The sequence below is a fragment of the Cricetulus griseus genome (assembly GCF_003668045.3).
Source record: "Cricetulus griseus strain 17A/GY chromosome 1 unlocalized genomic scaffold, alternate assembly CriGri-PICRH-1.0 chr1_0, whole genome shotgun sequence".
NCBI lineage: Eukaryota > Metazoa > Chordata > Mammalia > Rodentia > Cricetidae > Cricetulus > Cricetulus griseus.
The window spans coordinates 217,962,870-217,976,091 of NW_023276806.1; the positions used below are offsets into that span (position 1 = coordinate 217,962,870).

Sequence of the window (13,222 nt, forward strand, 5' to 3'; positions counted from 1 at the left end):
CCAATCTATAGAAGCCATACTCCTCTATTGATCTCCACTTTTTGAGAACGGGCCTCTCACTGAACCCAAAGCTCACTGATTCGGCTATACTGACCGGTGAGCCACAGGCATGCACTGTCTCTGCCTCCTCATCACTAGGGTGACAGACATACAGTACCACACCTGTTTTTCCCGTGGGTATTCGAGGTCTGTACTCAGGGTGTCATGCTTTCCCAGCAAACACTTTGCCAGCTGAGGTTGCTCCCTGGCCTAACTTCTGTCACTCCAGTATCCAATCAGTTGCCCAGCTTACACACAGATTTTAATAGGTATTGTATTCTCAAAAATTAAATCTTAAGTTTTTCTATTGTGAGTGACTCAAAGAGAACGTTCTAAGTGATAGCCAGGAATGCACTATTAGAGGAGACATGGTGGGACTTTCAGAATGACAATACATCAAATAATAAGCTTACTGGAATTCTACATCTATCATTATACCCATATATTTGTTTAACTGATGAAGAGAGAAACAAACCATGAGCTAATGCTTGATGGGAATAGAATCTGAAACAAATTCATCTACAAAAAAGAAATTTTCAGTACAATTCCAAAGTATGCTCTTTTTAAGTCTTTTTAGTCCAAGAATTAAATTCCACAAAATTACATTCCACACAGTAAATATGTTACTCCGGTGATGGCACAGTGTGCCATTTGTGATCCTGATCCATTTATCATGAATACAATCCAAAAATAAGAGACTATTCCATTAAAGCTGCAGGGATATATTTTCAAAAAAACAATGACAGATGAGGTAAGAGGTTATAAATTTAACATGCTTTGTTAAGATTTATGTATCACAATTTTGGTTTCCTAGACTCAGTGATACTAAACTGCCGATTGGGTTTAGTAGCTTCTTGCATCAGCTCTTGCAATTGTCCAATCTGCTCATCACGAAAGTCATTGAGTTTTTCTTCCGGGAGAGAGGTGCCAAAACAAGCTTTTCCTGTTGAACTTTGTCTGCTATCCTTAGCTTGTTGCCATAACACAGCAGCATAGGCCTAGTAAAGAAACAGAGAAAGGAAGGGTTAGAGAGTGAAAAACAGTCTCCAGTTCCCAAGTCACCATTGGGCTCCATCAATACATTTTCTGCAATTGATCAAAAAGACACAAAGTCATGGTTTTAGTCTCCAGACATGATTTCAAATAGATCTTTTTTTTTTTTTTTTTGCATTCTAAAGGGTTTTTACAGACATTTAGAAGAATACTTCATCTGCAAATCAATATCAGAGGGCTGCTCTATGCAGTGCTGCCTTTAGTCCCAGCACCCAGGAGGCAGAGGCAGATAGATCTCTGAGTTTGAGGCTAGCCTGGTCTACAGAGCAAGTTCCAAAAGTTCCAGGGCTACACAGAATCACTGTCGTGAACCTCCCCACCCCCAATATATAAAATAGACAATAAGCATGGGAAGAAAAGATAGAAACATCAAGCTATAACTGCCTTTCGAGGGAGAAAGGGGAAAAAGTCCAGAGTGTGAGTTTAGGTACACTTTTAAAGAGTGATCTAAAATGTACCGTAAAATGTCAACATCTTATTTTCTTTTTCAGAATTTTAAAATTTTCATAAACTGGAGCTTGTGAACTTAATGCTTTTAATTTCAGAGTATTTCTCTTGGTTTACACTTTAAAATAAGGTAACACTTACATTTAAAAAAAACCATCCTTAGTAGAGGGCACTAGCCAACTACAGCACATGGCTCTGGCAGGCCTGGCCCTTCTCCCCATCCCCTCTGCCTTGCTAAAAACTGTTAGCTCTATTCCCTTCTTTAGCCATTTCTTCCTCCTGAGCCTTACTACCAAGGTCGAGCTATCAAAGTATTCAAGTCTACCAATCAGAAGCCCCTTTGGGTCACCTAATTAACATGCCCAATTAAACTTAAATGCCTCATCCTGGCATGGGGTTTCCCCTTTGTCTTTATACACTGCCATTTGCCTATGTGCCTATGTGTCTGCTTCTTCTCTATCCAGAGGCAGTCCTTTGTCCCTGCCTCCTTCCTCTTATCCCTTCCCCTTCTCCCTCCTAGCCCATTCAAACGCAGACCTCCCCTTTTCCTCCTCTTAAAAATGGCACCTGCAAGGTCATTTGCTGCTGTTTTCTGACTGAGTCAACTTCCCCCACTTAATAAAGGATCTCTCTGTGAAAACTAGTGCCTAATCTGGGGTCTAGAAGGGATCCCCTGCTGTGCTGGAGTCCCTTTCACTTGGGGACACTAGAGACACATTTCACATATAGTAAATGTGATTTTTTTTATGTGAATATGTGTGTCAAAGTTTATGTGTGTGCATCACTCGTGCAGAGCTCAGAAGAGGGGATCAGAAGGATGCCCTAGAAATGGACCTTCTGGGAACAGAACCCAACCCTCTGCAAGACCACTTAGGTAAAGCGGTCTGGACCATGAAGCCATCTCCAGCCCCTCAATGGAAGCTTTAAGTAGAAAGACTGTCAGAACAGCAATGTGGAAGTATCCAGATACAGCTGTCAAGTATAAACTTTCTAAGCAGGTTACCACACCAGGGAAATCTACTTTCAGGGAAAGAAAAACCCTGCACATGAGCTACAATATCCTTTGGCCTAAAGCTCCAGTCATTCTAGCCTCTAAGAAAAAAAAGCTAACTCAACAGTAGATGGCACCAGTGACTGATGTCTTGAACCAAAGAGAATCACAGTTCTTCCTCAGGTTAAACTGAGCTGCTTCAGGTGGCAGGGTGACCATACACTGTTGACGGGAGTGTAAAGCAGCGTGGCTACTATGGAAGTCAGTGTGGAGGCTTGTCAAAGAAGTCAAGTACAAGTGCATTACTCCTGAGCACATACCCAGAATAGTCTACACCTGACTTCAGAGCCAATCTGCACACCCATAGTCACCACTGCTCTTTTCACAACATAAAGACACGGAATCAGCCTACATGGCCAGCAACTAACAAATGAATAAAGGAAATGGGATTCTTATACATACCGCAGACTGCTTTACCAACCTGAAAAGCATAGCTCTCATGACACACATGTGTTCATGGTTAAATTTAAATTATTTTCATGAATCAGTAAAGAAACAGGCAGTATTTTGATGAGATTCAAATACTATCTACTCTTGCCTTGGCTTCTAAAATAACCCTCAGATAGTTTTCTTGTGGGTTTATCAGGATTCAAAGAAAAAAACTAGTTACTTTTGAAACTATCTTTCTCAATCACAAATCCTTTATATTTAAATAAGAGAAAAATGACAGCTTGGGTGACAAAACTTTGTCCTTTATTAACTCTTGCTATCAACTAATCTTGTTTGATCCTCATTGTTTTCAGACTCCAGTTAATCATTTCACCATTTCTTCCCACCTCTGGCAAGTGTTCATTAGAGAAGACAGTAAGAACACTTGCATGTACCAGTATATGGGAGTATACAGCAGGTGACAACTAGTATTCAACAGGCTGATCCACCTGATGGGTGATTCTCTGATAGGGAGCCCCACTTGACAAAGACCTTGGAGTCACTGAGTAGGAATGACTGCTTGTCTCTGTAATTTTTCTCATGTGCCACTAGAAACAGATACGGGTATTATTCCCACTTCTTGTGAAAATATTCCCTCTGTTGGGCACACATATAGCTGTGGATAGTCAGGAAAATGATTTCTGCTTAACCTGTATAATTCTGATGAATACAAACCCTAGGATATTTTTCATTATTCTGACTGACATAAGAAAGTGGGAATCCAGGTGAAGAGAGGGAGGAGGGAATACATGAGCAAGGGAGGTCAAGATCATGATGGAGAAATCTACAGAGACAGATGAACCAAGCTTGTGGAAACTCGTCAACACTAGACCAACAACTATGGAGACTCCAGAGAACCAAACTATTGAAAACAGTTGTGAAGCTCGAACTATCAGAGGGGCCCGTCAGTAGGACCACAATACAAACCTGGTACATGAGCTGGCTTGTTGGAGCCCATTCCCTATGGTGGGAGGCCATGCTCAGTTTTAATGCATGGGAGAGGGGCCGGGCCCAGCCCCAACCTATTGTGCCAGACTATGTTGACTCCTCTTGGGAGCACTCACCTGTGAGGAGGAGTGGACTGGAGTGGGTTGGGGGTGAGGTGAGAGAAGGTGGAAGGTGATGGGGTAGGAGGAGGGGTGGGAGGGAGAACTGTAGCTGGAATGTAGAATGAAATCAAAAAATGAAAAATGGAAATAGAAAAAAAAGTAATAGTATTCTCAGCCACTAAGACAGCTAATTTTAGACTTCAGTACAAATTCAAAGCAAACTGGTTGTCCCTGGAGACAAATATATGGTTGCCCCTAGAGACAAAAGCATGAGGTCAGTTTCCCAGGTGTTCATTGCTGATTGAAGGTCAGAGCAGAGCATGAAGCCTCTTTAGCAGACGTAACTTTCTCAGCAATGGACTTTCTGCACATTCTCCCAACCTCAGGGTTCAGCCAGCTAACCGTTTATTTTTTAAGTAAATTTCAATGTTACTTTCCGTCTGGAAGCCCTGAACACTCAGAGCTACGTGCTTAGTTGGCTCACTGGCTGGTCAGCGCAACCTCCCTTGCCTGAGAGAGACTGTATGATTAGTTTGGCTCTGTTTCTTGTTGTTTATTCAAGAAGAGCTTCGTGACCCTGAAAGATGTGATTCGTATTTGTTCAGAGGTTTGGGCTATGAGAAGCAGAAGAGATGTAGGGAGAATTAGGAGAGAAATGTGAGAGGGGTATGCATGTGTTGGTCAGAATATGCAGTTGAAAGTGCAGAGAGAGAAGTGCAAAAGAGATGAGAGATGCGGCTGTGTGGAGAATGTAACTGTGAATCTAGATGCAACTAACTGTGTATAGAGCTGCGTGGCTGTCAGAAGGTAGGCATAGCTGGGAAAAGAGATGTAACTCTATGCAAAGGGATGAGACTGTGTCGAGACGATGGCTGTGCAGAAAACGGATATATACTCGTAAAGAGAGACATGGAACTGTACGTAAGGAGATGTAACTGTGTAGAGAGATTGTCAAGGAAGAGGGATTATTAAAATAAAATAAGAGAGAAGGTCACCACCAGGAAAGCCTGTGTTTGTTCCTTTTTCTTAAGTTACCATCAGACAGTGTGCAGTATGCATTTCCTTATTGACCCCTCATAGAAAAAATATTGCTGAGAAGACATTCTTTATGCTACCCTGGGCGCACACCTGGGAGCTGGCCTCCTGGGCTGCAACATTTCTTCTTAAACACCTTAGCATAATTTTTTCTACCTCACTCATTTTAAAACCTAAAACATTGTTTAAACGTTAGACTGAACAGAAATTTCCTCCGTAAGGGCCCAAGACTCCAGATCTGTCACTTTAGCTAGTGACAGATACTTTTTTCTGTCACTAAATTAGAACTTATATCCAGAGTGTGAACAACTAGATGGATGCTGCTCTGCTCCTAAGCTAGAAGCAAAGGGGCATAAAATTCCTCACAGACTTCCACAAACACCGAGACTGGCTCTGAAGAACAAAGCTGGGCCACAGCTTTCTTGAGATGCCAATAAGGATCAGAGTTTAAGATGAGAACAGGATTTGAACATATGCTGGTAACCAGACACAAAGCAAAAGGGTCAAAAACCAAAGGTCAAAAAATAAATAAATAAATCCATGATACAGGCTAGCAGAGGAAAAAAAAAAACTTTGGGGGGCAGTGTGTTTCTCTATATAGAAACACAGGAGGTTGGCCTCCAGACACCTTCTGGATTTGAGGCTCACTTGCCAAGTCACTAAGACAGACAAGTTCAGATCCACACAAAGCATCATTGGTAGCTAAGATAATACATTTGAGTTTTGGTTCCTATCTACAGGGCTCCTTTCATAGCTGGCGGCTGCTATCTTTGGGTATAGTATAAACATCTTTCCCATTTTTAAAGATTTATTTATTTATGGGTTTTATGTACATGTATGTCTGCACACTAGAAGAGGGCATCAAATTCCATTATAGAGAATTGTGAGCAACTGTGCAAACGCTAGGAATTGAACTCAGGACCTCTCTGGAAGAGCAGTCATCTCTCCAGTCCCCATAAATGTCTTTCTTGGGGAGGCCTTCCTAACTTACTTAAGTCCTGTTACTCTGTCTACCCTGCTCACCCTTACCCAGATATGAAACATTCTGTGTCCTCCATTGACAAACATGAAAAGCAGTAGTTGGAACAAAGACAGGGCTCAGGAGTGACTTGTTAATAATAAGGAAATAAATATTAAGTGACTAAATCTTCCAGAGTTTTACAAGGATCAGTAAATTTAAAATGATATTTTTATTTGCAAAGCATACAGTGCTATACAAAATTATAACCTAAGCTTTTAAATACAAATTTTATTCCTGGCAATAAATACACTTAAAATGAGAGATGCATTCCAACAATTCTGGAGAAAATCTTAGAATAACAATGATTTGTCAGTTTTTCTTTCAGTTATAATACTGTAAAATGAGAAGGGTGGCTTTAGCTTGCAAGTCTAATGTTTGCAGAAGGCCGTTTACTCAAGGCAGTCATACCTGGGGGAGACACAGAGGTCCTAGTCGAGAGTATGTCCTGCTTCTTAAGTTTTCCACATATTCTCAAAGTCAACATTTAATAAGACAAGTGTGCACTGTTTCACTAAGGATGCTTTTACACGTAAGTGCCTCTTATAAGTGCAAAGTAGTGATGGAATTATCATTGCACAGGCCACAGCGTTAGAGTGGGCTGGGGCATCAGTGTCAGTTTTATTCACTAAGCATTTTTGATTTGGGGGATTGGTTTATTTAGTTCCTTACCCTGCACAAAAAATAATGTCAAAACTAATCAGAAGAGACAAAGAAGGGTACTTCATTCTAAACAAAGATCAACTAATCAAGAAAATATTACAATAATAATATATGATCACACAAACTCTGATACACACAATTTCATAAAAAACAATACCACACCTTCTCCAAAAGACAGGTTTCTCTATTGTTTTGTGTGTGTGCAGATGAAATATAAATTAAAGGACATTTTACAGCAAATGGACTTAATGATTATCTGTAGAATACTCCACCCAAACAGAAAATAATATACAGTCTACTCAGCAGCCCATGGAAGCTTCCCTAAAATGGACCATATGCTGGGACACAAAACAAACCTTAACAAATACAAAAACAAAAAAGTAAACTCTAAAAAGTGTACATTAAAAAAATCAGAAGGAAGACAAATAAATACATACTTGTACAACTCAAGAATGTGAAAAAAGAACAAACCAACTCCAAACCCAATGTATGGCAAGAGGTAATTAAAAACCAAAGCAGAAATTAATGAAATAGAATCAAAGAAAACAATACAAAGAACAAACAAGTTGCTGTGAGGACAGACATTTAGCCCAACAAATGAAAAGAAAAAGATGACCGACTCAAATGAACAGAATTAGAAATGAACAAGGAAACGTAATAGACACCAAAGAAATGCAGAAAGACACAAGGGAATACTTTTAAAACCTGTACTCCATTAAGGAGGAATATCTAAAGAATGGATGAATTTTTGATTCATCAAAACTAAGTTAAACTAAAAAAAAAAAAAAAACCAGCATAACAGATCTATAACAAAGGAGGTAACTAAAACAAAATCTTCCAACTTTAAAAAAAAAAAAAATCCTAAGCCCAGATGAATTTATAGAAGAATTTTACCAGACTTTTGAAAAACTACAACCATTACTTTTTTAACTTTCTTTTTATTTGTTCTTTGTGTCTTTTGTATTATGCATCTGGATCCCATTCATCTCCTTTGTATCCACCCTCTGCCCTTGCAACACCTCCCAAAAAAAATAAAATAAAATAAAATTCAGGAGAAAAGAAAAACCTTGTCATGAAAGCTGCAGTGTGACACAGTGAGTCACAGAGTAAACCTTTTTGTCCCTGTATCTTTACTTGCAAGTATTCATTGCAAAGTCATTGTCAGGCTTGAGGCCTCCGGTTTCGGCTAAACCATCAATACTAGGCCCTCACTGGGAATTCTCTCAGGACATCCCATTGTTGTCCTGTGCCATGGAGATCCTGCAGCTTTGAATCCGTGGGACCTGCTCAAGCCAATCACTGATGGGGTGGATCAACTTATAACCCTGGTTCTGGGCCTGGGTAGTTGAAGCTCTCCCCCATTTCTACCACCAGGGTAAGCTCTCCAGCACTGCCCTGGATAGCTCACCCTATGCAGGAAGGGGCAAGGGGAGGGAGCAGGGATACTCTCTTAGCCTATATACATGGGGGAGCACCTAGGCCCTGCCCCAAATGATGTGACAGACTTTGATGACCCCCCCAATGGGAGGCCTCACCCTCCTTGGGGAGGAGACTGGGAGTAGGATGGGGGGCTGGTGGGGTGCATGGGAGGATGGGAGGGAGAGGGAACTGGGATTTGTATATAAAATAAGATTGTCTTTAATTTAAATTTAAAAAAAGAAAACAATAAAGGAAGCAGAAAAAACTAGTAAAAGGAAAAATTGAATATTCCATAAATTTGCTTGAAATGTTGGCTGCAATATTAAAAATCATCAAACTACATGCTTAACTGTATTTTATGGTATGTAGCTTACACTTCAATTTTTAAAAGCACAAAATAAATTCAAATTATCAGATTTGTAATAAAAGAAAGAAAGAAAGAAAGAAAAGAAAGAGGAAAAAGGGCTTTCTAAACTGGACTCTATTTGCCCAGGACTTAAGGCCAACAATTGACAGGTAGGAAGTCACAGAACTGAAAAGCTAGTTAAGGGAACTGTCAATCTAGTAAAGAAGAAACCACAGAATGAGAATATTTGCCAGCTACACATCTGACACAGAATTAATATCCAGAATACACAGAACGTAAAGGCAGATTCAAGGAAACAAATGACCAACTAAAGCTGGACTGGGAGACACTGTAAACAGCCTAGATGTCCACAAACATGAATGGATATGAAAATGAGCTACATCTACATAATTACTATTACTCAGATGTTAAAAGATGAACAAATATAACATTCACAGGCAAATGGATGCACCTAGAAAAAATTATCCTGAGTGAGGTAACTCAGACCTAAAAAGACAAATGTGGTATGTATTTTCTTATGTGTGGATGTTTAACTTGTGATTTTTATGGATTTGGTATGTGTGTTTTTCATGCTTTTTGGTTGTTTTATTTTAATCTGGTTTATTTTGCTATTGCCTGTTTTCTAAAGAGAGAGAAAAAGAAGCCATGAAGTAGCATAGGTGGGGAGATTGGAAGGATCTGGGAGATGAGGGAGAGAAAACAGTTATCAGAATATACTGTATGAAAAATTATGTTAATAAAAATAAATTTAAAAATGAGCTAGGAATTTGAACAGAATTCCCAACAGAAGATATAAAAATGGTCAAGAAATACCTCAAAAAGTGTTTGTCATCCTTAACAACTAGGCAAATGCCAATTAAAACAACTGTGAGACTTCATCTCACCTTATTCAGAATGGCTAAGATCAACAGAACAACTGAGAACGAACGTTGGTGGGGTTGTGGGGAAAGGAGAACCGTCATTCACTGTTGGTGGGAATGAAAACCAGTACAGTCACTGTGGAAATCAGAGAAGAAAGTAAATCTACCCTATGACCAATTACACCACCCTTGGCAAATGCCTGAAGGACTTGACATCCTACTCCACAGACATTTGCTCCGCAATGTTTATTGTCACCCTATGCACAGTAGCTATGAAACAGAAGGATACTGAAAATGTAGTGCACCAAAGAATACTATTTACCTGTAAAAATTAAATCATGAGCCGGGCGTTGGTGGCACACACCTTTAATCTCAGCACTCGGGAGGCAGAGGCAGGCGGATCTCTGTGAGTTCGAGGCCAGCCTGGTCTCCAGAGCAAGTACCAGGATAGGCTCCAAAGCTACACAGAGAAACCCTGTCTCGAAAAAACAAACAAACAAAAAGGTGGAACTAGAAAAGATCACATTGAGTGAGGTAACAGATCCAGGACAAGTGGCTCTCTGTTCCAGGTAGACCCAATCCCTCGTCTCATCTCCAGCTCTGCAGCAAAGCACCTGGGACAGCCTTCCCTGTGCCCCATTCCACCTTCTGTGGATCCCACAAATATCTCCATATTCCCACGTGTTGCTCTGGCCCAGCCCCCAACCACAGTAGGCATCCCCTACGTTGACCCAAGGGCAGCTCCTGCCAGGGCAACAAGTAGGCTGTTGATGGTCCCACACCTCTCCTGCTCCTCCAGATCCAATCCCCCAGTCTTATTCCTAGCTCTGTAGCAGAAAACACACTACAGTCTCCCTTTCCTCTCTGATCCCATCTCCAACAGAACCAATTAAGAAAATATAAACAGGGAATTCTGGAAATGAAAAGTTTGAGAATTTGAACAGGAACTACAGAGGCAGGCTTCACCAACAGTCTGTATACAAGAGATGGCAGAAAGAATCTCAGGCATAGAAGATAACGATAGAAGAAATTGGTACAGTGGTCAAAAAAAGTTACATCTCACTCGGGAGGCACAGGCAGGTGAATCTCTGTGAGTGTGAGGCCAGCCTGGTCTATAGATCGAGTTCCAGGATAAGCTCCAAAACAATACAGAGAAACCCTGTCTCGAAAAACAAAAACAAAACAAAACAAAACAAAGTAAAATCTAAAAATTTCCTGACACAAAACATCCAGGAAATCTGGGACACTATAAAAAGACCAAATCCAAGAATATAGAAATAGAAGAAGAATCCCAGCTCAAAGGCCCAGAAAATATTGGCTATAAAATCATAGATGTTCAGAAATGAAAAGGGGGACATAGATATCAAGGAAATCTATAGAATATAAGGACATACATTAAAAACCTATACTCCACCAAATTGGAAAATCTAAAAGAAATGGGTAATTTTCTCAATATATACCACTTAACAAGGTTAAATCAAGATCAGATAAGCAACTTAAATAGACCTCTAGCCCCTAGTGAAATAGAAACTTATTAAAAGTCTCCCAATCACTATTGCTTAGATTCTTAGTTGGGGTCATCTTTGTAGTTTCCTGGAAATTTCCCTAGTGATTGTTTCTCATTAAGCCCATAAAAGCTCCCTCTATTAAGGGATCTCTTTCCTCACTCTCCTCTGTTCTTCTCCCAACTTGACTTCCTCGTTCCTCATGTTCTCCTCCCTCCTCCCCTCATCTTTCTCCTACCTCCCTCCACCCCCCTCAGGAGATCTTTTTCCCTTTCCCCTTCTTGGGGAGTCCTTAAATGCCCTTCCCCTATAATGAGACTGATGACTACCTTAAATGCCACCCTAGAGCCTTCATCCAGTAGCTGATGGAAGCAGAAGCAGAGAGTCACAGCTAAGCACTGAGCCGAATTCCTGGAATCCAGTTGTAGACAGGGAGGAGTGATGAGCAAAGGGGTCAAGACCAGGCTGGGGAAACCCACAGAAACAGTTGACCTGAACAAGGGGGAGCTCATGGACCTCAGACTGATAGCTGAGGAACCAGCACAGGACTGAATCAGGCCCTCTGAATGTGGGTGTCAGTTGAGAGGCCTGGACAGTCTATGGGGCCTCTGGCAGGGGAATCAGTATTTATCCCTAGTGCCCGAATGGGCTTTGGGAGCCCATTTCCTATGGAGGGATACTGTCTCAGCCTAGATACAGGGGAGAGGACCTTGGTTTGATGATTCCCCATGGGAGGCATTACCCTTCTTGAGGAGTGGATGGGGGTAGGATGGGGAGATGGTGGGGAGAGAGGGAGAACAGGAGGGAGAGGGAACTGGGATTGGAATGTAAAATAAGATTGTTTTTAATTTAAATACAAATTAATTGTTAAAAAAAAAGTCTCCCAACCAAAACAAGTCCAGGGCCAAATGGTTTCAGCACAGGAACTGTACCAGACTTTTAAAAAAAATGAATGCCAATATTCCTCAAACTAGTCTACAAAATAGAAGCAAAAGGCACACTGCCAAATATGAGGTGTCAGTCACCCTGATACCCAAACCACATAAAGATTTAACAAAGAAAGACAATCAGTTACAGACCAATTTTATTTATGAACATAGCTGCAAAAATAATAAAATACTTGCAAACCAAATCCAAGAACACATCAAAAAGATCATTTACCATGATCAAGTGGGCTTCATCCCAGAGATGCAGAGATTCAATATATGGAAATCAATAAATGTAACCCATCATATAAACAAACTGAGAGAAAAACCACATAATCATCTCATTAGATGCAGAAAGGCATGTGACAAAAATCCAACAGCCCTTCAAAATAAAAGTCCTGGAGAGATTAGGGATACAAGGGGCATACCTAAACATAATAAAGGCAGTTTTCAGGAAGCCCATAGCCAACAACTTAAAGGGAGAGAAACTCAAAGGAATTCTACTAGAATCGGGGACAAGATAAGGTTGTTCAGTCTCTCTACACCTACTCAATATAGTACTTGAAGTCTTAGCCACAACAGTAAGGCAGCAACTGAAGGAGATCAAGGGGACACGAATTGGAGAGGAAGAAGTCAAAATATCTTTATTTGCAGATGATATGACAGTGACCCCAAAAGTTCCACTGGGAAACTCCTACAGCTGATAAACAATTTCAGCAAAGTAACTGGATACAAAATTAACTCACAAAAATTATAGCCCTCCTATATTCAAATGACAAGTAGCCTGAGAAACAACACCTTTCACAATTGCTCAAATGATACAAAATATCTTGGAATAACTCTATTCAAGCAACTGAAAGATTTATATCATAAAAACTTTAAGACATTGAAGAAACAAACTGAAGATATCAGAAGATGGTTCAATCTGGCACACACATACACACACACTGGAAAAAAGACAGCACCTTCAATGAATGGTGCTTGTCAAGCTGGATGTCACCATGTAGAAGAATGCAAATAACATATAACCCTGCACAAAACTCAACTCCTAATGGATCAAAGCTCTCAAAACCAGGTGCACAGCACCTAACATAAGAGAAAGTATGGAATAACCTTGAAGCATTGGCAGAGGAAAAGACTTCCAGAACAGAACACCATAAATGCAGGCACAAAGATCAATAGTTAATAAATGGGAACTCATAAACTGAAAAGCTTCTGTAAGGCAAAGGAAACCATTTTTCAGACAAAGCAGCAGCCTACAGAATGGAAAAGGATTTTTACCAACTCCACATACAATAGAGGACTAAAATCCAAATTATAAAAAGAGCTCAAGAAACTAGGTATCAAAAACCCAAATAATC

The 13,222-nt window shown here is 40.3% G+C and overlaps 1 protein-coding gene across 1 annotated transcript in view; it reads right to left on the reverse strand.

Moving 5' to 3' along the window:
- Positions 1-592: 592 nt before the first annotated feature.
- Positions 593-13,222, reverse strand: part of Sdhaf3 (succinate dehydrogenase complex assembly factor 3) — a 39,395-nt gene continuing 26,765 nt past the window's right edge. Inside the window, exon 2 of the mRNA XM_027389893.2 lies at positions 593-1,037. Coding sequence (XP_027245694.1) covers positions 834-1,037 — 204 coding nt within the window. The 3' untranslated portion in view covers positions 593-833. The remainder of the gene's footprint in view (positions 1,038-13,222) is intronic.